This window comes from Chenopodium album, chromosome 10 (assembly GCF_948465745.1).
Source record: "Chenopodium album chromosome 10, dcCheAlbu1.1, whole genome shotgun sequence".
Classification (NCBI taxonomy): Eukaryota; Viridiplantae; Streptophyta; class Magnoliopsida; order Caryophyllales; family Amaranthaceae; genus Chenopodium; species Chenopodium album.
The window spans coordinates 53,027,968-53,054,113 of NC_137843.1; the positions used below are offsets into that span (position 1 = coordinate 53,027,968).

Sequence of the window (26,146 nt, forward strand, 5' to 3'; positions counted from 1 at the left end):
CTTAGTTTAATTATTGTCGTAATATAATCACAATTCTTCCTCGTTTCTTAATAATTTAGATTATAATAATTTATTAGGAATAAAAGAACATTGTTTCCCTATGAATTCGACCCTACTTCCCTATCTATTTTAGTTAGTGGTTTTAGGAATTACTTTTGATTAGGTGATACGACTTTAGCCTGTCAGCTGCCCCTAGCTCTTGGTTTGCTCGGGGCATTCCGAGGCTAGGGGTATATTTGTGACTTTGTTGTTTTCTTGATTTTTCGTCTCGTCGATTCCAAAATTCGACTCGACTTACGACGCTAGGTTTCGATGCTTCTAGCTCGATTTCCGACATCTTTGTTCGTAATACTCTAATGACTCATTTAATCCTTCGGATTAATTCGTCGTCTCGGATCGGCTGCTCGATTGGGTGTGACCCGAAGGGTTCAGTTAAGATTGAGCTGTAATATTAATTATGCATTAATATTACTGATCGGAAGCGTCCTCCAGCTAGGCATTCCGATCACTTGACGTCAATGAATAATTAGTTTTCTAATAATTATGAACCTTCTATCTGAATAATACACTTGTTCGAAGGACATCATTCCTTTCAGTAAGATATCTTACATATTAATTTTATTTTTTTTTATTCTTTATATCGATCTGTCAACAAACAATACAATTTATGATTAAACGTATAAGCAAAAATGTAATTTAATTATGGAGTATTATATATGTAATATGTACTATATCATTTTTTACTTTTTTGATATAAATACATTAGCAAAGTTGAACGCATTGCAATCTAATTTATACAAGTAGAATTCATGAAATTTTGTTCGATATCCTCTTACTGAAAAACATGTGATTTGACAATCACTAGGCCACAATGCTAACAATAGGAAATTAAATATGTGTACAGATTAGGAAAATAGGAACAAGAAAGGAAATCAAACATAGTTTAAAAAAAAAAGAGAAGTTAATGGCTAAAATGATATTCAGACGTATATTAAACCATATTTGGATACTAACAATTAGGGATATAATCATATAATAGTTCAAATATTAAATCTCACAAAATTTAAGTTGTAGTTAATTTAATATACAATAATGAAAGCTATAGTTTCCTTAATCCATTTGACTACTGTATATTTGATTTATTTCATATTAAAAGTAATATTTTATTTAAGCACAATTGTCAACATATACTTTTAAAAGTAAATTTATTTAATTATATATTGTAGCAAAAATTATAAAGAATTTGATACGGGGTATTTGAAACTAAATATTAGACGAATCTAACAAAATCCTACATGATTTTTTTTTTCGTGAACAGCCAAACAACGCTCCTATTTTACAGGGCATCGCTCCTTTTTTAACAAGGAAGGACGATATTGCCTCTGTGTAAGTTATAGTACATAATGGTACAGTATAATTCCCGACCCCTCCACTTAGAGCTGTCAATTCGGGTAAACAGGTCGGGTTTGAGTCGGGTTAGTGTGAGTCGGGTCATCTCAGGTCGGGTCAATACGGGTTAATGTCATAACATATGCGGGTCGGGTTCGGGTTGGGTCATGCTTGAGTCGGGTCACGTCGGGTCATACATCTTATCAGGTTTGGGTCGGGTTTAGGTCGGGTTAGTAAAAGGTCGGGTTATATTCGAGTCGGGTGAAAAATAGGTCGGGTTAAATTCGGGGCTTTACAGGTTTAAACGAGTTAGGGTCATTCTCGGGTTCAAGTCGGGTTCGGTTCAAGTCAATTATTTACGGGTTATAATCAGGTCGGGTCATTCTCGGGTTCAAGTCGGGTTCGGTTCAAGTCAATAATTTGCGGGTTATAATCAAGTCGGGTCATTTCCAAGTCGGGTCATTCTCGGGTTCAAGTCGGGTTCGGTTCAAGTCAATAATCTGCGGAAAACATGTTTCGTCCCTAAAAACATGTTGTGAAACTAACCTCTTAAAATTCAAAGTGAAATATTGAAGGAATAGAGTTAGGATTCAATTTCCGTTCCAATACCAGTATGTGATAACGACCTATACATATTGATTCAATAACAAGTCGAGTTGAATTTGGGTCGGACTAATAACAAGTCGGGTTGATTCGGGTTGGGTTTGTAATAGGTTGGGTTGAAATTTGAGTCGGGTTTGTAGCAGGTCGGGTTAAATTCGGGTCGGGTTAGGAACAGGTCGGGTTGAATTCGGGTCGGGTTAGGAACAAGTCGGGTTGAATTCGGGTTTTGACGGGTTAAAACGGGTTTGGGTCCATTTCGGTTTAGGTCGGGTTCGGTTCAGGTCAATAATTTACGGGTTACATTCGGGTCGGGTCGTCTCTAGGTCGGTTAATGTTCGGGTTCGGTCTCAAATACTCGGGTCTAGGGTTGGTTTCCGGTCGGGTTAGGTCAGGTTCGGGTCACCATTTTTTTTGGGTTCAGACGGGTCGGTTAATAGGTCGGGTTAGGGTCGGTATTTCGGGTAGGGTCAACTTTTGACAACTCTACCTCCACTTACTACCATGTGGTAAAAAAAATTCCCGACACCACCACATTCGATCCACCATAAAAAATCCGAGTTTTTTTTCTAAAAAAAAAATTATTAAACATTAGCGACGAGTTTAGCACGATGGGCAACGACAACGTTCGGACATTGGAGGCTTTGTTGGAGGATTTTGTAAGTTGTCGTACTTTTTTAAAAAAAAATTCGAAATAAAACATCTAGGTGGATCCTAATTTTTTGGGAGAATGTAATTTTTTTTTTAATTGATTAATTAACCAAATTTATTATTGTAATCTTTGTATTATTATTATTATTATTATTATTATTATTAGAGCAAGATTAGCCATGTCTTATCTTAAGATTTTTTTCCCATGCCACATCATATTTTAATAATTTTTATTATTTTATAATTATGTTAAGACTCCTTAAGATTCAATTAAATTTAGATCTTCATTCCTCAAACTCATTTAAAATTTCTTAAATACGTATTATTGTTATTTCTCTTTTTTATATACTAGGTTAAATCCCGTGCCATGCACGGTAATTTTTAATACTTAATACTTATCATTAGTTTAACACTATTATTTAATTATAAAAAATTATACCTAATTGCAAAATAGGATTAAAGTTCTTTAGTTACAAAAAAAATTTAAAAAAATTTATCACACTAAAGAAAACAGAGAGAATAATATATGCACGACTAATAAAAATAACTATGAATTTCATTACAAAGTTATAGATAGCAAACTATTATTGCATAATATTGTATAAAAAAAAATAATATCTTTGTTTGAATGTGTACAAATGGAATATACTTATCAAATAGGAAATGTAATATTATTGTATTTTGTATCAAAAACTTCTCTAAGAAGCTTTGACCAAAAAAATAAAAATTAAAAAAAAAAAACTTTTGGAGGGAAAATTTTTAACCAGGAGATGACATGTGTCATTCCTGGTTTCGCCTTTAGTATAAAGTTATAAATGAAATTTTAATAGTATAATTTGTAATGGTGTAGTAAGTTACATATCTTACACAGCTGAAAAATAATATTAAACCACTAGATACAACATTATAAATAATAATGAAATTACATGAATTATATATACATAATACCATAGCCGTAAAATTTACATTTTCTTATAATTTAAATTTGTTGATGAAAATAATAGCAAATAATAGAATACTTTAGATTAAAATAAATACAACAAAAAATAGCAAATAATGGAATACTTTATATTAAAATACAACAAACAATTTTATAAATAAAAATAAATACAATAGTCAATTGCAATTAAATTTACACTTTACATTTTTCCAATAAAATTAAACTAAATTATTGTTAACAATAATATTTTTCAAAGAAAAAGTTGTGCTTTAATATACATATATAGAAAAAAATACAGTATAAAGTATTAAATGAGTCTTAAGTTGGGTCTTGAATTTTCAAGACTCCATTCAAGACTTTGTTAAGACTTTGCTTCATAAATACATAAATTTTGTGAAGTCTTGTCTTAAGACAATTTAAAAGTGATTTGCTGATGTCATGTATAGTCTTAAGACCTAGCGCTAATCTTGCTGTTATTATTATTATGATTATTATTAATATTGTGATTAATTGAGTAATTAGTATTAGTATTTTTATTGTTGTTGTGAGGCTCTTTTTTTTCTAAAAAAAAAAAATTAGAGGGATGAAATGAGAGTGAAGTTACGAGAGAGTAGTGATTTCAGAAATGAGAAATGAGTGTTGTGAGTGTCGTGAGTGAGTGTCATGGGTATTTATTTACGAGGGTAAATACGGAAGTTTATATTAAAATGCGAGCGGTGCCTTGTAAAATGAGAGTGTTGTTTACACTGAAATCTCAACAAAAAAAAAATGTTTAAGTAGTTATGGGAATAATGTACAAAGTCAAACATGTCAACTTAAAAGAAATGGAGGAAGTTAGAAGTATATACCTATATTAAACACAAGTGCCTAAATTTTAAATTGGCACGTGACATCTCTAGAATGAAAAAATTTCCGCTCTTTTAATCACTCAAAAATTCAAAAAGAAAACAGTATGTACTACTATGTAGTAGTTGTATATCTTTATTGATAGGAGATTAGTAAAGATAAAATTCTAGAATTATAGACCTGTTTTGATTAATTTTATTAAATATGATGATTACATTTAGTCATGAAAATGGTAATTTGAAATATGTTTAAAAACAAAAATTTGGAAAAAGAATTTGGTGACAAGGGAATGACATGTGTTATCCTAAAATTCACTTTTTGTGGGTTTATTACCTGGCAAACGGGTAATCTGAGTTAGGTTTAGATCGGGTTATTTTCGGGTCCGATCAAATTCGGGTCGGGTATGGGTTAGGTCGGGTCAATTCGGGTTTCAATTATAACTCTGGTTAGGTATTGGGTTTGTTTGGGTCATATCATTTTCGGGAGAGTATGTTCGGGTCATATTTGGGTCGGGTCGGGTTAGAATCGGGTTGGGTCATGTTCAGGTTGTTCATTTGTGGATCAAGCTCAAATCGACAATTTTATATTTTGTTATTATTATAATAAGAACTATCAGTTCAGTTTATGAGTTTGGTCACGGTTAAAGATGAACAATTTGTGACATTTTTGGCATTAGACATTTTTAGTCAGTTATAAGGTAAATTTAGTTCAAGACATTTCGGGTATCGAGTTTATTTGGGTGGAACACTTCAATTCAACTTTAAGTAAGGTCAATTTAGGGTCGGGCCATTTCGGGTATCGGGTCACTTCGAGTCTGGTACAATTGGGTTGGGACACTTTGGGTGTCGGGTCAATTTCGGGTCGGGTATGGGTCAGGTCGGATCAATTTTGGCTTTGGGTTGATGTTTGTGGGTCGATTTCGAGTCCGATCATTGGATCTGAATCAGGATTGCTAGGTGTAGGTTTATAGATGTATTAATTATTTAAAAGTACTTTTTTGTATGTTTTCTTAGGGCCTGTTTTGTTTAACTTAATTTTAGTTCAGTTCAGCTCCAATCAGTTCAGTTCAGTTTAGTTCCAAATTTCCTTCTCTCATAAACAATTCATTTCAGCTCTATTCAGTTCATTTCAGCCTCAATCAGTTTAGTTTAGTAAATTGAAACAGGCCCTAGACTTGATAAAACCTATCATGTATTTTTAAGTTATTTTGGGTAAGGTTTAACCTAATTTGATTTTGAAGTAAATAAACAATGAGATATTAAGTTTTAAAGGGTAATGTAGTTACTATTATTTACTCGTATTTTGTTTTTTATAATTTAAATCAGAGTGACTTTGATTTATTTTGGTTAACTTTTGATCTATCATTTTAGGCCAGGGTTACTTTTCAACCAATATATTTAATGTTGTACACCTGATTTTTTTTTTTTTAAAAGTTTGTGACTATATTATGGGACGATAGAGTATGTTTTATTATTGATTAAAATAAAAGTGTACATGAAGGGTAATATATAAGATATGTGAATGTGCATGACTTCAAATAGGTAAAACATGACCAAGATATTTGTAAAGGTTGTAAACCTTTATCATATAGCTATTTGTAAACCATTTTATTCAACATCGAATTGAAAATATGATACGGACGGAGTACCGTGATAGATGATTAAATAGGTACACGTTATTCTGACTAAAATATACACTAAAAGCTTTTAATATAACAAGTATTAGGTTAAAATTTATGAGAGTTAATATAACAAGTAAACACAAAAAAACAAAACAAAACAAAAAAAGTACTCCATAGAAGACTAATGTTGCGCCTGGAGGTGTCAAAACCGAACCGACCCGAAAAAAGCTATCCGTTTTGAACTGTAACCGATCCGATTTGATCCGAGAAATTCAAGGCCCAAACCCGATCTGTAACCGATCTGAACTCAACCCGAATCCGAACTTGACCGATCTGAACTTAACTCGGCAGCGATTTTATCCGACATGAACTCAACCCAAATCCGATTTGACCCGACCTGAACTCAAACCAAACCGATTTGATCCGAACCGAGTTCAAACCGATCTGAAATTGATCCGGCAAATAACCGATCTAATCCGATCTGTTTTGACCCGAACTGATATTAACCAGACCCGATTTTAACTCGATTTAATTTTTACCCGACCATAATTAATTATTGACCTTTTTATTCAAGTTCTTATACTATATTTACTAATTATTAATAATTTAACGTTTTTTACTACAAAGAAATAATCCAGAGTAACAAGTTTACTTCATGTATATACCAATTATATAAAATTACTTTCTAAACTTTATATTCGACTCATCTAAAATTTGCTAATATGATACATGAATGACTTGATATTGACCCAATTATAAGGTAAAAACCCAATTATAACTCTAGTTTAAAAATAATCTTATTTGGATATGTATTGGGTCAACTCGATTAAAATCCAACCAAACACATAAAGGAATTGAATTGAAATTGACCAATTAATGAATCAACGTATCAACCTTATCTTAATCAAACCGAACTTGACTGATCGAAATCATCCGAATTGAAATCAACCCGACCCAAATTCATCTGACCTGAAATTAACCCGGTTAAACTCGTTTTGAACTCGATCTGAATTTATCCGAACCGAACATGAACCGATTTGGAGTTGATCTGACCCAGACTCAATAGACCATGACCCAAATTTGATCCGACCCGACGCGAATTAAAAAAATAATTTTGACCCGAACATATTCGACCCAAACAGACCTGACCTGAATAGACCCGACCCAAACTCTATCCGATTATCCGAATTGACACCTCTAGTTGCGCCTAGTTGCTTCCTGCATAAATAACCGACCCACAAGCCGCGGCAATATGGCGCCACAAAAAAATAACAACTGCACAAATATGTCATTCGCAATTACGCATACCCTACTTAATCGCTGTTGAATTTTTTTGTCATAAATACATATGAGAGAATGGACTTCAATTGAGAGTTGTGGCAAACCTTGGTTCTTTCATTTCATGTATTGTGCTACTATTGCATACATTACGTCGTACTCTTACGTTTTAATTTTGTGTTGTGGCAAACTACCGTCCTTTCATTTTGCTACTTCAACTTTATAATTTTCGATTTATGGCTTTATGATTCCGTCCTACATTCCACTGCATTTAGGTAGAACATTAAAATCGTTTAAAAAAAAAAAAAGGTAGAACATTAATTTTGTCTTTTAGCTATTAATTAGACAGTTACTCATATTTGTACTCATAGTTTGAAATTTTTTAGAAAAAGTTTTAAAGTAATTCTTCTCTTTGAAATAATTGTACTCCTTATTTTTTTGTCTAGATATATTTGTCAACCCTATACTTTAATGATTAATATCTTTTATTACGATTTTTTTAAAAAATTAAAATAATAATGTTTTGAAAACATATATTGCGATTAACTCACATGGTTACGGTACATAAGAATAGTATATACTCCCTCCATTTTTGAAAGTTGGACTCACTTTGCATTTTGCATAGTTTCCAACGAGTATCTTTGACCATTAATAATTTCAGGTATGTATAAGTAAAATTTTTATACAGTTGATATTTGAAAATTTTTTATAACGGGAAACTCATAGAATCAAACTTGTTAAATCATTTTGATTGTATAAATTATAAAATGTGGTCAAAGTTATTTTATTTCGATCACATCAATAGTAAGTGAGTCGAACTTTTAGGAGCGGAATTAGTATAATATATGTATCCTTAAAAACACTTTCTGATAAGAGTTATGTTTATCATTTTTCTAATATAAAAAGTAAAATTGATGCATTATATTGAGAAATGGAATAGGATGAATTACATGTTCAACACCTTACTAATTTCGGATTTCTCTCTGTGATCACATTCTCCCTTATTGCCACAGCTAGTTGTGAAACAATTATGTGTACTCGAATGTCTACATGTTTGTCCCAATATGTATACTTCGTACTATGACGTATTTGATTTGAGTGAAAGTATAAATGGATAGCTATGTATGAAAAACATGCTCATTTGACATGCTGAAAAAGTCAAATAATATAAGAAAAACATTATTAAATAAAGAGTGATTTTCCCTTTTTTGCTGGAAATAAAGAGGATTTTTCTGGCTGTATAAAAAAATACTTCGTAATAAACTCAATCTTCAAATTACAATATTCACAAATTATGCAAGCAATGATATATAATGATCTCTCTTTGGATGTGCATTATATTATAAGGTGGTCAAAATATTATCCTATAAATGATGAAAAGTTGTCTTGATACAACTATTTATTCTGCTGTATGCAACTCACCACATGACACAATCCTGAGAGAGGGTTGAAAGGATAAATAGACAAAGTAATGAAAATAATTTAAATTGTAACATGTCAAACTGTGTAAAGTAAAAAAGAAATGGAAGAAATATACTTTTTTTTCTTTTTTTTTTTTTTTTTAAGTAGGAAGAAATATACCTGTATATGCCTTTACCGGGTAAAAAGAAGTATGAGTAGAAAAGGTTTACTTTTAAATAAATCTTGAGGCCTTTCGATCATAATAAGAGACAGGACACTGGACATTGACAAGATTGCTTCGATGTAATCTTTGTGTATTTATTGATTGCAACAAATAACTACTGTACTTTACAATTAGTTCTTCGACATAAATGAGAAACAGAGATTTAAGTAAATTTTCATTATAAATGAGTATCAGAAAATTAGATGTATTTATATTTGCATTAAATTATCTGCGGAGTAGTGGTTTTAATAGTTACTCTGTATGATAATATAACACCTTCGTTTTCTTTTAGTTTTAATAATTTTTTTTTTTTTTAATATATCTCAAAATTAATACTCCCTCCGTCCCCAAATGATAGTCCCTTATGAGCAAAAATCACGGGAATTAAGAAACTTAAATAAAAGTAGTAAAAGTACATTGAAAATATAAATTTACATTGGGTATGTAAAATAGTAGAGAGAGAAAGTAATAAAAGTACATTGAAAAACAAAATTTACATGAGAAAGTTAAATTTGCACAAATATTGTTGTAATTGGAGGAAATTTTGATAAAAAAATTGATATTAATGGTACTTGAAAAAAGCAAATGGGATTATCAATTTGGGACTAAAAATAGGTCATAAGGGACTATCATTTGGGGACGGAGGGAGTATTTGATATTCCTTTGTTGCAATTTAAAGAAAACTGAGGTAGTAATAATATTAAACCAATCATGACTTATAACCAGGCTCGTATCTGAGCCGGGGCGACTGCCCAGGCCCCAAATAGAAACACAAAATTTTGTTATAATCAAATTAAATGCAATTTATTTAAAGTTTTTAACATTTGTCTTGCTGGTGAGCATTAATGATGAATAGAGTAGGCTTTCTTTGAACAGTCGGAGGTTCGAGTACCACTTTTAACAATTTCTAAAAAAATTTCCCAATTCAAAGACTGATGACTATATTTTTTCGACCAAACAACGGCTTGCAAGCTAAGATGGTCATTGTTTACAACCCAAAAAACAAGGAGAATTTTCCAATGGCAACAAGTTGGGAATAGATAGTTAGTAGAGTGGCTACTTCTTTACAAAAATTACTTCATAGTAATAAAATTTGAGAATTAGATACATACTTCATATAGTTTAAATAGGGTCCAATATATTAGTTTGTCCATATAGGGCTCTAAAATCTCAGAAACGGCCCTGCTTATAACTTATAAGGCCTGGATTAATTAGTTTAAACTTTAGGCTCAATTGACACTCTGACCCCATTAAAAAATTGACTCCATTATTCAATATAAACCAATCCTACGCTTAAAAAGTTAAAAGTCACATGAATATTATTTTAAAATATTTTTCATTCTATAATACATAATAAACAAAACAGCGTATTTGAAAAATACGTATTAATATGAATATAATTTCATTTCATCTCATAATTTTTTTGTTTAAAAGTTATAAACGAAGTCAAAATTTAGTCGTTTTATCATCGGGGAAATAAAGGAATCGGGGAAATAAAGTTTAGTCGTTTAGTTATAAAGGAATTGGGGAAATAAAGAACATATCAAATGAACTGTTAATCTTTATTGAAGAAAGTTATACTCCACAGTGGCACAATTAATTATGTCTGTTTAATAGATTATTGACGGAAGATATTGTTGGTAATGGCGGACCAATGTCACACATTTGTAGGCATTGTGTTGTGGCAATGTCGTCGTCCACATTTTGTACAAAACGGCTAGAGAAAATAAATTGTAATGGTGTGTATTCAGAGTCGTGGCAAGTTAAAGATCTCTCTTTGCTCTTTGCATTAAATACAAGTTTAGAAGTTTCTTGTACACAATTAACTTACAATATCACTCCTATGTTCTAGAATAACTAATACAGCGTATAATCTGACATTTTGTAATATTTAAATATTATATGTAGATTATTTCCATTGCATAAAGTGTTGCATTTAAAAAACATTATTGAAAGTAGAAAATATTGCATCAAATTAAAATAGAGGGGACTACTACTCTGAATTTACTAATTTTACTAAACATTTTTTTTTTTTTTAAATATATTAGGGTGTACAATTTCAAATGAATTTATGAAGGTAGTACTTTTTGTTAGATTTTATGAAATTCCTTAGATTGGAGTGCATTCCTTTAATTCACATGTATAGGGTTATAAAGATGAGTCCTAATCACTTTAGGAGATCTCAAGAGATATTTACACAATATTCACAACATATATCTTTCTATAACAGAATATATAGAATATTTTCCCTCACCCCCGCAATCATAGCAAGAGGAGGACGACCGCTAAAGCTGAATCTGAAGTCTAAGAACCGTTGTCAAGGTAGGTCTTTCGTGAAGACGTCTGCAAATTGATATAAAGTAGGAACATGTAGGACCCATACATGCCCCAACGCCACCTTTGCTCGAACGAAATGAATATCCATCCATTTCGAAGTGCTTGGTGTGTTGGTGTTGTACGAGATAAATAAATTACACTGACATTATCACAATAAACAATAATAGTCAGCTGGAGAGGGTAATGTAATTCTAAAAGAAGATTACAAAGCCAACAAGTCTCGACAACAACCTAACAATTGCGACGCCCCTGTATTGTCTCTACACTTGATCTTGAAAAAGTAGCCTGATGCTTAGAAGACCAGGAAATAATATTGTCCCCTAGAAAACAATAATATCTTGAAGTTGAACAACAATTGTCAGGGCACCCGCCCCAATCTGCATTAGTATAAGTGATCAAGTTTGTAGGTACAAAGTATATGATATAAATGTAACTCGTGATCTCAATGGAGCCCTGAATGTACCGCATGATGTGGTTTAATGCATCATAATGAGCCTCTCTAGGGTCATACATGATAAACAAATCTGTTGAACTGCATAAACTACATTAGGGCGAGTAAAAGTGAGGTATTGTAATGCACCTGCAAGATTGCGATAAAGTTTTGGATCATTAAACCTAGGTGTGGAGTCTGCACGAAGCTTGGATTGAGTATCCACTGGAGTCGCCGCAGGTTTACAACTACCCATACCTGCGCGCTCTAAAATCTCCTGTGCATATTTTTGCGGAGATAGAAACAAGTATGATGGAGTATGAGTAACAACAATTCCCAAAAAAAAAAATCTAATCAGTCATTGAAAAACCTTTCCCCAAGTGAGAAATAATACTCTCACGTAGCCGATCTGAAGATGTAACCAACACAATATCGTCAACATAAAGTAGCAAATATGTCATATCATTCCCTTGTCGGAAAATGAATAAAGAATTGTCACTCTTAGAAATGATAAACCCCATTTGCAAAAGATAGTTAGCAAATCCCTGATACCAATCGCGTGGAGCTTGTTTTAGGCCACTAAGAGCCTTACGAAGTCTGCAAACATAAAACCTAGAAACCTCTTGTCAACAAACCTGGGGGTTGATGCGTGCATATAAACACACTCATTCAAAATCACCATGCAAAAAACATTGGCAAGTTGATCTTTTAGATTCTTCAACTCACGATAACACTACAAGAAGACAGGCCATTTTCGACGGAAAAATTTTGTCGGAAACACCCTGAATTCCGTCGAAAAAACCGTTTCCGACGGAATTTCCGTCGGGACTAGTTATCGGAAAAGGGTTGGTAGGAAAAACGACCTTTTTCGACGAAAATTCCGTCAAAAACACTTTTCCGACGGAATATTCCGTCGTTAAAAATTTTCTGGCACTGGAAAAATCCGTTTGAAATTTCCGACGGATACAATTCCGTCGAAAATTTTCGTTTTCTTTCAAAAAATTTTAAAAAAAAATACGCCATACCACCACCGGTGCGGCGTATCATCACCTCAACTAACCTTAACCACCGCCACTATCCCCTACATCAGACCACCACCAGCACGAACGACCACCACCACAAAACCTCAACTAGTCCCTAACCCTAAGCTAGCCTAGACCACCATCAACACAAACGACCACCACCACCGAACCCAAACCCAAACCTACCTAACCCAAACCCTAACCAAACCTTAACCAAAACCCCACCAAACCCAAACCTAGATCTACCCACCTAAAACACCCAAACCCTGACCGAACCCACACTCAAACCCACCCACCTAAAACCCTCAACACGAAAGTTCACCACCACCGAACCCAAACCCAGACCTACCTAACCCAAACCCTAACCAAACCTTAACCAAAACCCCACCAAACCCAAACCCAGATCTACCCACCTAAAACACCCAAACCCTGACCGATCCCACACTCAAACCCACCCACCTAAAACCCTCAACACGAAAGACCACCATCACCGAACCCAAACCCTGACCCACCTAACCCAAACTCTGACCGAACCCTAACCAAAACCCCACCAACCAAACCCAGATCCACCCACCTAACACACCCAAACCCTAACTGAACCAACACCCAAACCCACCCACCTAAAACCATCCACACGAATGACAATCCAACCAGTACAACCCAAAAATTAAATAAAATAATCAAAAACAAAAATAAAAACATTAAAACGTACCTTAAAAATCAAAAAGTACCTTAAAAATCAAAAAGTTTCGAATTTCACCTCTAACTTGTTTTAATAAGGCCAAATTCGACCATGAAAACCCTAGATCTAACAGTTTCATGGTGGAATTTGACTTTAAAAACCATTAATTTGTTTTAAACCATCACCATAAACAACTTTAACCCACCATCAGAAAAGAGGAGAGGAGATGGGCATGAGAAAAAATCAGAGAAGAGGAGAAGAGAAGGGGCGAGAGAAGAGAAGGGACGTGAGAAGAGACGGGGGAGGAGGAGAGGAGAAAGGAGAGAGAGAGAGAGGGAAGATGAGAGGAAGAGAGGAGAGGAGAGGAGAGAGAAGCAAAAGAGAGGCAGAGAAGAGAGAAATGTGAAATGAAAGGGGAAGGGGGAGGGGCGTTGTTTTAATTAGGGTTTTGGGTTTTTTTAACTATAATTTTGTCGGAAAGGGGGTTAAATTCTGTCGGAAACTTCCGACAGAATTAATTTCCATCGTAAATTTTCTTTAGATTTTATATCCGTCGGAAAATATAACATTTTCATGGATTTTCCGTTGGAAGTAAAAAAAATTTCTAACGGATTAAAATTCCGTCAGAAATTTTTGATGAATTTTCGATGGAAATAAAATACGTCGGAAATTTCGTATCGACGGATTTTCGTGTCCGTCGGAACCGTTCCGTTGGAAATGGCCTGTTTTCTAGTAGTGAATATGACGAAATATTAGGAAAATTTGAGAGATGTAGCGTATTAATCTGAATTTCAAGACATACCGCCCTACTAGTTTTGTTATCTAGTAAAACCGCCTTTAGTTTATCCCATAATTGTTGCGCCGTGTCCCCTTTGCATAAAATAGTCTGGAGCAAATCAAAAGAAATAGTACCATAGATCCAATTCTTAACAACTGAATCCACTCTCTTTCACATAGCATCAGAGAGAGAACTGCATGTTTTGTTGTTTTCGCATCTATATGATCAAGAACATTGAAAGCATGACAATGACATTCGAATAGCTCAACTCAATTCGAATACTGAACTCTCTTAGGATCAAGAATAAAAGAGATTGCATTTTTTTTATGTTCTCCATCCTAAGAGCGAGATGAAAATTCAAAGAAGACGAATTTTTGTCGTCCTTGGTCATGATGGGTGGTGTTTAGGGTGGCTACGGGAAGAATTGGAGTGGCGACTAGGGTTTATGAAAATAAAATTGGAGTGGTGACTAGGGTTTATGAAAATAAAGTTAATTGCGGAAGCTAGGGTTGCATCAAAACCTAGGCCGTGATACCATGTTAGATGATCTTATGAAACTCTTCATATTAGAGTGTATTCGATTGATTCAAATATATAAGGTTACAAAGATGAGTCACGTTATGAGATTCCAAGAGATATTTACACAATATTCACAGCATATATCCTTATATAACACAATATCTAGAATATTTATCCTATATTCTATCACTTTTATTTGACTCTCAATTCTTGGATAGGGGCTAATTGTATTAAATTGATTAGTTGACTTATTTAAGTGTGTATTACAACTTAATTACAAGAAAAAAATATTATTGCAAAATAAAATTAAAATATATTTTTATTAAAATATACAAAGTTTTTTTTTTTGGAAGGAGTTTTTTTTTTTTTTTTTTAAGGAATTTTTTAAAATATATAGCATCACAAGACTTTTGATTGATGGGAATAAGGCCTTGTTTGGTTGACATTGTAAAATGGAGGAATTTGAAATTCATGGGAAGTGATAAAATGAGTAGTTGTTTGGTTGACATAAAAAGGCAAAAATGGGAGAAGTGGGAATTCATGGGAATTTCAACTTCCCACAAAACATGGGAAGTAAATTACCTAGCCTCTCCCCCCCCCCCCCCCCCCCCACCCCTAGGTAAACTAAAATTCATGGGAATTTCAATTTCCCTTATTGCCAACCAATGCAAACACATTTAAGAAATTCCTAAAAATTTCTTTACGGAATTAACTTTCCATGAAGTATAAATTCCTATGGCAATTAAATTCCCACATCTGTAAGAAATAAGATATGTTTAATAAAAATATTTGCTAATGACATTTTTAATTACTCCGTATAATATGTAAGGAAATATTCTATTCACCTTATTTTATAACTTTATTAGTTAAGTTTGGCAAAAAAAAAAAAAAAAAAAAAAAAAAAATAATGTACACATTGTTTCAAGTATGTTAACGTTCAGTCTAATTAATACTGTATAATGTTTCCTCCCGAATCATCCATTATGTTTGGGTCTATCCACTGCACACATGATGTGTGATGAACAGCCCACAACTTTGCAAAAACATTACTCTCAAATAGTGCTGTCAAATTTCAAACCGAAACCGTTTAACCGCCCGAAACCGACTGACCCAAATGAGAACCGAACCGATTAAAAACCGATTTTGTTGAAACCGAAAACCGACCCGAACTGTATTTTAGTAAACCCGAAACCGAATCGACCCGAATAATATTAAACCGTATAAGAACCGAACCCATTAACAAACCGAACCAAATATAAACCGAACTGAAAGAAAACCGAACCGAAAAAGAACCGAACTGTATCTAACCCGAAACCGATTCCAACCCGAAACCGTTTAAACTGGCGAAAAAACCGTTTACACCGGACCGTTAGCAAACTGCTACCCGTTTGCACCGAACCATTTAAAAACCGAACTGATTGTAAACCGAACTGGTTATAAACCGAACCGTTTATGAACCAAACCGCTTCTAAATCGAACCGTTTACAAACTTTTTTATATAATTAAATGAATTTTTTTTTTTTGACGGGAATATAATTAAATGGATTAAATATTAGAAATCTTAGAATAGTTTTTTTTAAAATAGCAAGGCAAATCATTCATTAAGGTCTTAAGGATAATCAGTGTTCACAAACAAGAGCAAAACAAGCCTCAGGTCTCAAACTATTAGCAACACTACTGCCTCTAGTCATGTATACATTTTAGGTGATGAAACCAAATGAACAAAAAGCTTGTAATATTAAGTACCAAGGCTTGGCTGAAGGCGTAATAAATAAAATTAATTCACAGAGACTATTAAGCATATGATTACATTGATTCTGTGAGTAATAATGAAATAAAGATGGGAGTGTGCTAGTGACATGAATATACTATTAGGCTATGTTTTAATTCAGATTCAACTATAATTTGACTACTGAAAATATTCCACGATAAATACAATTGAGCATAGTCCTGAAAGAGGTAATGCTGCTGAAAGTATTGATTCTTAATACTCGTATTTCGTACTATAATCAATGTGTGTGTACAAGATTACAACCAATAACTATCTCCTCATAGAGCAAGTGAAAAAAAACGCTCAAATTACAACCAATAACTATGAACTATCTCCTCACAGACATAGTCCAGTAAACCAAAAAAATCTAGCAAATTGTACATTAAATGATTAACCAAAGAAGAATTATTCAAATTACAACAAACTATTTACGGAGTAATTGCTAAATCTTAAGAACTGACAACCTAAAACTCATAAAAAAATAGATATGGACAATAGATCAATTTGACAAAAAGAAGTAGTACATACGCTGTACAAGGCCAACCTTGAAACCAAGAAATCGAGCAACTTGACAAACCCACTCACAATCACAACGACTAAAATAATCATTAACAGTAATAACATGAACCCAATACCCATTAAATTAAAGCATTGATATAGGCTAATAATATGGCAAAATGAGAATCAACCCTCCCTTGACCAATAAATCTGCAATTTTTACTTCATTTTAGCGAGATCTAAAATAAAAAATAAATCAAAATTAAGGGTATGAAAAAACGATTGAGGTAATAAAATTAAACGATTGTTTTTGAAAAAAAAAAACCTGTTCTTAGTGGTAAACAATGATATAGATATACATCGAAATTGCGTTCGCGAAGCCACTAAATGGCAGATTATCTTCCTTGACGGTCCATTCTTTCTTGAAGACGACTCAGAAAATCGAGAAAACAAGCTCGAACGCCGTTAAAGGTACTTCAGAAGCTCCATTGGTTTGTGATGCGAACCGTGAATGAATGTATGTGAGAATGAGAGGCGCCGTGAGACGGAGAGGCAATGAGACGGAGAGGCGATGAGACCGTGAGGATGAGAGGTGCCGTGAGAATGAGAGGCGCCGTGAGTGGTACAGTGAGAGTGGTAAAGTGAGAGTGAGAGTGAAAGGGTTTCAAAAGGGTTTCATGTAAATCTAACCATTGATTTTTTAATCTATGGTTCAGATTGATGATCTGTGTGTGTTGTGGGAGAAAGAATCTAACCATTGATTTTTTTAATCTATGGTTGAGAGTGGTGATCCGTGTGTGTTGTGGGAGAAAGAATCTGACCATTGATTTTTTAATCTATGGTTGAGAGTGGTGATCCGTGTGTGTTTGTGTGTTGTACATTCATCTACAAAAATATTATTCCCTCAATTCTTTAGTATTTTTTTGCCCCATTTGATCGGGATCAGTGCCCAAGACACGTATTAAAACATCTACTAGTATATCTTTGTTTTCATACACGTAAAAATTATAAAAACGTTATATTAATAAAATATATAAATAGATAAATTTAAAAAGATCACTAATGAGTCTATAACTTTGTACTAATACATACGAATAACGATGATACGAATATTTAACTATGAGATGGTTAGATGTCATGTGTTAATAATGTGTACATATGATCGATTGAACTAATCAATATTACCTTGTTAATTAGTCTTTAGTGTTTTCTTTCATTATACAAATCAAAGCACTTTGTAATATCTTCATAATTTCATGAAAATATATAATGATAAACGAGTCATAATTAGCAGTCTTGTTGACTAATCAAGTATCGAATTACCAAATTGCAAATTTCCATTTCACAAGAACTCATCAAATCATGATTATGATACTATGCGTAGACGCGTAAGATATAAATGATTAAATAAGAAGCATATAATAACCTAATTGTAAAACAATAATACATTAATACACTAACTCTTATAATCTACTTCGTAATAAACTAGTAAGATCAGTATGACTAAAATTGAAACAGAACATAATATGTATTTATAAAATCAATGAGAATTTGTTTATAATATGATGCCTAAATATAAAATGATTCGCAACTTGCCGACTTTATGTAAAACTTGTGAACGCAAAAGGTTAGCAAGTACTATCAAATTTCAAATCAAAAACATTTAACTGCCCGAATCCAAACAACTCAATAAACAATTTATTTTTTGAAACCGAAAACCGACCCGAACCATAATTTAGTAAACTTGAAATGGAACCGATATGAATAACGTAAAGTGGTTAAACCATCGAAGAACCGAACCAGTTATAAACTGAACCGAAAAACAACCGAACCATAATTTAGTAAACTTGAAATGGAACCGATATGAATAACGTAAAGTGGTTAAACCATCGAAGAACCGAACCAGTTATAAACTGAACCGAAAAACAACCGAACCAGTTAAAAACTGAACCGAAAAAGAACCGAACCAGTTATAAACTGAACTAAAAAAGAACCGAACTGTTTCTAACCCGAAACCGTTTCCAACCCGAAACTGTTTGAACCGGGATAAAAACCGTTTACACCGCACCGTTAACAAACCGCAACCCGTCTGCACCGAACCGTTTACTACCCGGACTGTTTACAACCCGAACCGAATTAAAACCGCTTAAGAATAAACCGAAACCGAATCGAACCGATAACTATTTAAACCGAACCAAAACCGACCCGTGAGACAATTAAACCGATTCCAAACCGACCCGATTAAATACCGAACCGATTTCAAACCGAACCGAAACCGAACTGTCAAACCGTTTTGACAGTGCTACTCTCAAATTATTGTATCTTCCCATGCATATTAACAAAGGTCAGTAGCCTCGCTCAGATATACCATAATTTATTAATTTTGCATGTGGAGTAAGAAAAAAAGAAAAAGCTTGTCGAGATCGTGTGATCTAAAAAATTACTCCCTCCGTCTCCGAATGATAGTCACTTTTGCCATTTTTAGTGACTCAAAATGTTAGTCACATTTGCTTTTTTCAAGTACCATTAATATTTTTTTTTTATCAAAATTCTCTAACATTTGCAAAAATATTTGTGCAAATTTAACTTTCCCATGTAAATTTTATTTTCCCATGTACTTTAATTACTTTCTCTCTCTACTTTTTTGTATACCCAATGTAAATTTATTTTTTCAATGTACTTTCTTTAATTCTCCTTAATTCCCGTGATTTTTCTTCAAAAGTAACTATCAGTCGGGGACGGTGGGAGTATTAAAATATATATAAGTATTGAAGTAAAATTTAGTTAAATACATTTATCTGCTTTCAAATATTCGTACTTTTAGTATTCCTTTTAGATTTACACTGCTTGATCATATCTTACAACAAATTTTTATTAATTTATCGAATACAAATGTTAACAAGTATTCCCTCCATCCTTTTATTACATCCTAATTCTCATTTTGCACGGGAATTAAGAAAGTTAAAAGATTCCTTAAAACTAATAATTGAGAGTATAAATATGCATGTAGGGTTAGAGAGAGATAGAGAAAAAGAAAAAGTGGTTGGGAATTAGCAGAGAGAAAGTATTGGGAATTGATGTTAAAATACAAAAAAAGAAAAAGAAAAAGGATGACAAATCATCAAAAAGAGAATAATATTGTAAAAAAGTACAACCTATAAATAAAAATAGGTACTTAATTTTGATGACCTAAAAAAAGAATACAGGCATGTAATAAAAGGACGGAGGGAATATTGAGAAAATATTGTTTAATTAGTACTTATATGATCGATCATAATATCATCTTTTTACTTCGATCTTATTAATATACTAGGTTAAAATCCTGTGCAATGCACGGTTGTTAAATATTTTTGACAATAATATTACAAAATATAAAGTATATAAAATATATTCAGAAATATTTCATTTGAGTATATATGGAATATGATTGTCAAACTGAAAATAAAATGTCATAAGGTATAAATACTTGAAGATTTTGAAAAAAAAAGGCGGAAAATTTTTTCACAAGGTAATAACAAGTTTCATGGAAGGATTTGCTTTTAGTATAGGTTAATAGATAGATAGATAGATTATAGATTATTAAAACTCTATGAATCATGCATCTTACCCAAAGTATTGCAACTTTTTTTGACGGGAAAGTATTGCAACTTTGAAACAAAACAGGTTTTCTCCTTATGTGTTTGTTTTATGTATGGAGGTTTTTTCTCTTATGATTTCTCGGGCAGAGAAATTAGGGCATGTTCAAGGACCGCGTATATCTAGAAGAGCTCCATATGTTTCTCATCACTTCTTTGCAGATGATGCGTTGCTCTTTTTTCGTGTTTCTTCGGAGGCGTGTGATCATATGCTTAAGGTTATTAATAGGTTTTGTCAGTTTCTTGTCAGATGGTAAATGTACATAAATCTTTTGTGAAATTTAGTTCGAATACGCTTAAGGATTATCTTCAATACTTGAGTTCTTCTTTAAAAATGTATTCCCGTCCTTCTCTAGGTTCCTATTTAGGCCTTTCGGTGGATTTGCAGAGAAGTAAATGTTAGGCTTTTCAGCCGCTGGTAGATAAGGTTGTTCAACGTCTTTCTGCTTTTGCTTCTTTGAACCTTTCTACCGCAGCCAAGCTAGTTCTTATTAACTAGGTTTTGGTGGCTTATGTTACTCATGTTCTCTCAGTTTTTAAGTTGCCTTCTACTACTTGTGACCGAATTGATAATCTGCTTCGAAGATTTTGGTGGAGGTCGTGTTCTTTCTCTAAGGGTTTGGCTCTTACTAGTTCTCAAGCTCTGTATTTACCTAAGGGTTTAGGAGGTCTTAGGATTCATCACTTGCATAGCTTTAATTCTGCTTTGTTGGCTAAACAAACATGGCGTCTTATCCATCATCCTCAGCTTTTGGCTTTTAGGGTTTTCCAGGCTAAGTATCCTAGCCTCCTTCAATAATGTTTTGCTACAATTACAATTTCTCGACCATCTTGGGTAGCCGGGGTTTACTTGAGGGGGCTAGAGTTATTTCGCAAGGGGTAGCCTGGAAGATAGGTTATGGATCACGTGTTAATATTTTGGACGATGATTGGATTCTAGGGTTGAGGTTCGTTTCAAAGATACAATTTCTCAGGCGTCCCGTCCTTTAAAGGATTCTCAGCTTTGATTCGCATTCTCAAATGTGGGATACTACGAAAGTACACAGTCTATTTCCTTCTAGGACTGCGTCCGCTATTTTGGGTTTAGATAGGCCATGGACGCCGATTGATGACTTTGTTTACTGGAAATTCACTAGGGATGGTGAGTTTTCTAATAAATCAGCTTATGCTTTTTTTAACTGTCAGATGTTTCAGAATTTGAGTAGCATGCCTGGGTTGCACTCTACTTGGTGGAAGGGGTTATGGGGGTCTTCCAATTTTATCAAATTGGAAAATGTTTTCTTGGAAAGTTCTTCATAAAGCATTGCCTACGGCTTTCCAACTTAAGATGAGGGGGATCCCGGTGGATCTCCGGTGTGGTTTCTGTCATGAAACTTGTGCTCATCTTTTCCGGGATTGTCTGTGTACTTGTCATGTATGGAACTCTTTCTCTTGGCCTTGTTCCATTCCATTTTCTATGAATCACCCGTTTGAGGTTTGGTTCTCAGGTTTAATTACTCATATAGGGTCCCTTAAGAATTGGGATGCTTTGGATTGTGTGTTTGGGTTCTTTTGGGCGATTTGGTTGACTAGGAATAATCTTCGCTTCCGATCAGAGGTTTATTCACCGACTTCTGTTTTCACTTTGGGTGCAAGTTGGAGAGAGAGGAGTTCTAAGGCTCGTATTCTTTCTTCTGTTTGGTTGCCTTCTTCTCCTCCGGGTTTTTTTACTTCTGCTAATTCCAAGGTGACTAGGAACTCCCCTGGGTCTTCTTCTGACATTTGCCTTGTAGTTGACGGTGCTTGGAATGCGAGAACTAAACGCTCTGGAGCAGGTTAGTTCTTTTCGAATGATAATTATTCTCCTCAGTATTTAGGTGGGGGAACTTAAGCTGGTTTTAGCAACTTGACTCTTCAGTTTGAGTTGTGTGCGTGTCTGCTGGGTCTTCGACATGCTAGGGAATGTGGCTTTTGTAATGTTCGGCTGTTTACGGATTACAGTAGGGTTTTACAATTGACACGGGGAAATCCTATGGGTGATATTTCAGTGTTTTGGATGCTGAATGAGATTTGGCAGCTTGTTTTAGGGGTACAGTGGAATTTGCCCACAGTTTGGCTGGTTTGGCTCATCGTCGTCATTTCCTTTGTTTACATTTTTAGTTTGTTGTTTCTTTGTTAGTTCTCTTTGTCAAAAAAAAAAGTACGAAAATGAAGTAATTTTAAAATAATGAATAGTGCGTGCATGCAAGAATCATGAAATAAACTCTCCTTACATACATCTATCTATCAATACTAATATACTAAAGTAATCCCCAACACAATTTGAAAATTACACGTCTCAAGAACGTACACATAAAATATTTTCACGCCAAAAACACTTTATTTTTTTCAATTTTTTTTATTTAAAAATAAATAATTTCAAGGTAGTTTTAAAGCTTGATATTTAAAGCAATTTTTTTTATGAGGAAGTTAATTATATTAGGTTAAAAGATAAGGTATAATATTTCAAATTTAACATACACAATCATATGTCCAATTTGGCTGAATTAAAAAAAAAAAAAAAAATGTTTGTTATATTTTGATAATTTCAATTATTGATCGACTCGGTAAATCATTATACATAATATATTCCATATAATGCTTAAAAATAATCCAAATAAAAAAAATTTGAGCATAGCTTGGTCATTAACTAAAGTATTCAAATTTGAAAAAAAATAAAATAAAATTGTTACATAAGTCATTTAAGTTCAATTAACTCTATTTCAATTGACTATTATTATTATTATATTATTAAAAATCTTACTTTATAAATCCGTGCATTGCACGGGGCCAAAAATTAGTAATAACTATTACTAAAGTAATTACCGCTGTCATCACTACTATCCACATGTCAACCTCAAATAAAAAAATTTCCCGCCAAGATAATTAATGACATCATTATTTATTTTTTCAACATAAATAAAGATTTGAAAATGATAAAGTAATTATATATTTTCCTAAAAGATATTTTATTTAAATTAACTAACTTATTATTAATTTTTTTCCCGCACAAAACTGTATTGCATGTTATAAAAAAAAAAAAAAAAAATCAATATCACTTGATCATACTTTATACACATTATTATACGTAAAAAAAAAATTAATTTAAATGTATAATAATGAATTAGTTTTTCCTAAATTTGAGGGATAGGTGAATGTTCTTCATCATTCATGTTGTAAAGAACATATCAAACTTAACTTAAGATTGATTATAGTTATTTTTGTTCTTATCCCAAACCACATATTTTACCTCAATCAATAATTTAAATTCAAAGTAAGCTATTGTTTTTTTTTTAAAAGTAGGAATACAACTAAAATAATTATTGAAAGTAATTACCACTGACATCATAACTATCCATGTGACAACTTTTTATAAAAAAATTTCCCTCCAAAACTATTGTTGGCATCATTCTTTTTTTTTCGGTTTTTTTTTCTTTTACTTTTTCAAGGTAAAGCTAATATTTTTTAAATTTTATTATATCTGGGAAATTAATTAGAATATTTATGTCCTTTTTTTTAGCTCAATAAATTTAACAAGAAATATCACGATTTATAGTGTTTTGCTTAAAAATTTTATGTTACACACTTACAAGTGATTTTTTAAAGCCGTGAATCGAACGGGACTAACCTAGTAACTATAACTAAATTAATTATCGGTGACATCACTACTATCCACATGTCAACCTCTCATAAAAATTTTCCCGCCAAGATAATTAATGACGTCATTATTTAATTTTTTCAACATAAATAAAGATTTGAAAATGATAAAGTAATTATACATTTTCCTAAAAGATTTTTTTTTATTTAAATTAACTAACTACACAATTTTCCGTGGAGTGATTAGACTATTTCATTTTCCTATAAATATTATTTTTCTTCCTACTTTCTATATTTTATATAGATGGTATGAAGTTAGGGTTTCACTCTTCATTAATTCATCAATTTATTTTATTTTGCTTAAATTATTTATACTACGTATTACATACAAATAAGATAAAAACTATATGGTTATAATCATGCATCACACAAGTGTAACTGACGTGGAAGCTCTACACTGAAATCCAAACCCCACCAACTTGAAAGCTTTATCCAGTCGGCCACCACCAATCCAACACCCTTTTAAAACCTTCCCTTCCCCATTCCCATTCAGCAAGGTGTCACCAACAACTCGCCATTTAACCTTGTCGACCGTCGTAGCGCCACAATCCCCTCCAACCCTCTCCAGCCCGCTATGCAACCCAAACCCTTGCCAAACCGCCCAGCCCTCCCATCTCCGGCCCCGACCCTAGATAATCTTTGAAACCCTCCCCCTCTACACCCCTTTTGAATGGGTTTCAATTACGGTGGCCTGTGGGTAAGGTTTTGGGCTAGTGGTGGTGGGATTGGGGTTTCGAGTTAGTGGGTGCAAAGTGGGTGGTCGGAGAAAGGGTTTTTGATAGGGTGGTCGATGAAGGGGTTTCGGTAATACGGGAAGGTGGTGGGTGGGGTATGGTTGCTGGTGACGGAGTGGGAGGTGGTTGTTGCGGTTTTTGTTTTTTATAATTAAAATCAATTTATTCATAAGAAAAAAAAATATTTACCAATTATAAAGTAATGCGTGTCATACTAACCATTAAAGAGGTTACCAACCCATTTTTTCTTATTTTATTGGGGGATTATTAAAAGGTGATTTTATTTATGGCGGATTGGGTAAAAGTCATAATATATTTCAGACAGCAAATAATGGGTTCACCCTCCTCCTATCTTCTAGGGTTTTCTAATTTTTTTTGTCGTTTAGGCCGAAAATAGTCTAATTTCTTCGAAACTTAGACTATTTTCGACCCTTTTTATCTTTATTTTTATTTAGTTTTGCAATTTATATTTCAATAAATCTACACGAGCAGTGTAGATGTTCGTCCGTCTCCTTATGGTGGAGTATCTCCTTACGGTGGAGTCATTACTCGTTAGTTTTTGTTAGTCTAGTTGTTTGTTATTGTTAAGGGTTTTTTTTTCTTTTTTTTTCGTGTGTGTATGTTAGGGTTTACTAAAAAGGTAATCATCATCTTTTTCCCTATTATCAATTCGTTGCTAAAGAGATGTCCGGGATCACAACGGCTGTCGAATCTTCAAAAGCGTTCAAGTGATCCAAATGAAAATCATCCTTACGGCTACAACAAATCGTTAGACCGTCTCTCCGAAAAGGTTGTATATTCCAGCGACATGTGCTAGAGATGTACCACAGTGCAAGATCTATTAAACGATCGTAGCTTTGATGAAGGAAACCCTTATTTGATTCAATTTTATGTATTTGTTGATTTAAATTTCATTTGTAAATGTCGTGTGACTTTTGATTAATGAATTGATTTGTTTCAAAAAAAAATATATTCCTGTCAATTTTTTCTTTGGTGAAATACTTTAACTTTAATAAATACAAGGGAGTCTAACGCGCGCGATGCGCACGATATGGCTAGCCCTTTGAGAAGAGTGATTGCAACTGTCACTAATGTTTTATGAATATGTATATGGTA

At 33.2% G+C, this 26,146-nt stretch overlaps 1 protein-coding gene across 1 annotated transcript; it reads left to right on the forward strand.

Annotated features, from left to right (window-relative positions):
- Positions 1 to 21,894: 21,894 nt before the first annotated feature.
- On the forward strand, positions 21,895 to 22,440 carry LOC145565396 (uncharacterized). The gene has a single exon (XM_081625416.1). It carries the CDS (start codon positions 21,895 to 21,897, stop codon positions 22,438 to 22,440), a length of 546 nt encoding a protein of 181 aa, XP_081481542.1.
- The last annotated feature ends 3,706 nt before the right edge of the window (positions 22,441 to 26,146 follow it).

Coding starts and splice junctions, on each gene's coding strand:
- LOC145565396 (XM_081625416.1), top strand. CDS start 21,895: ATGTTTTCTTGGAAAGTTCTTCATAAAGCATTGCCTACGGCTTTCCAA.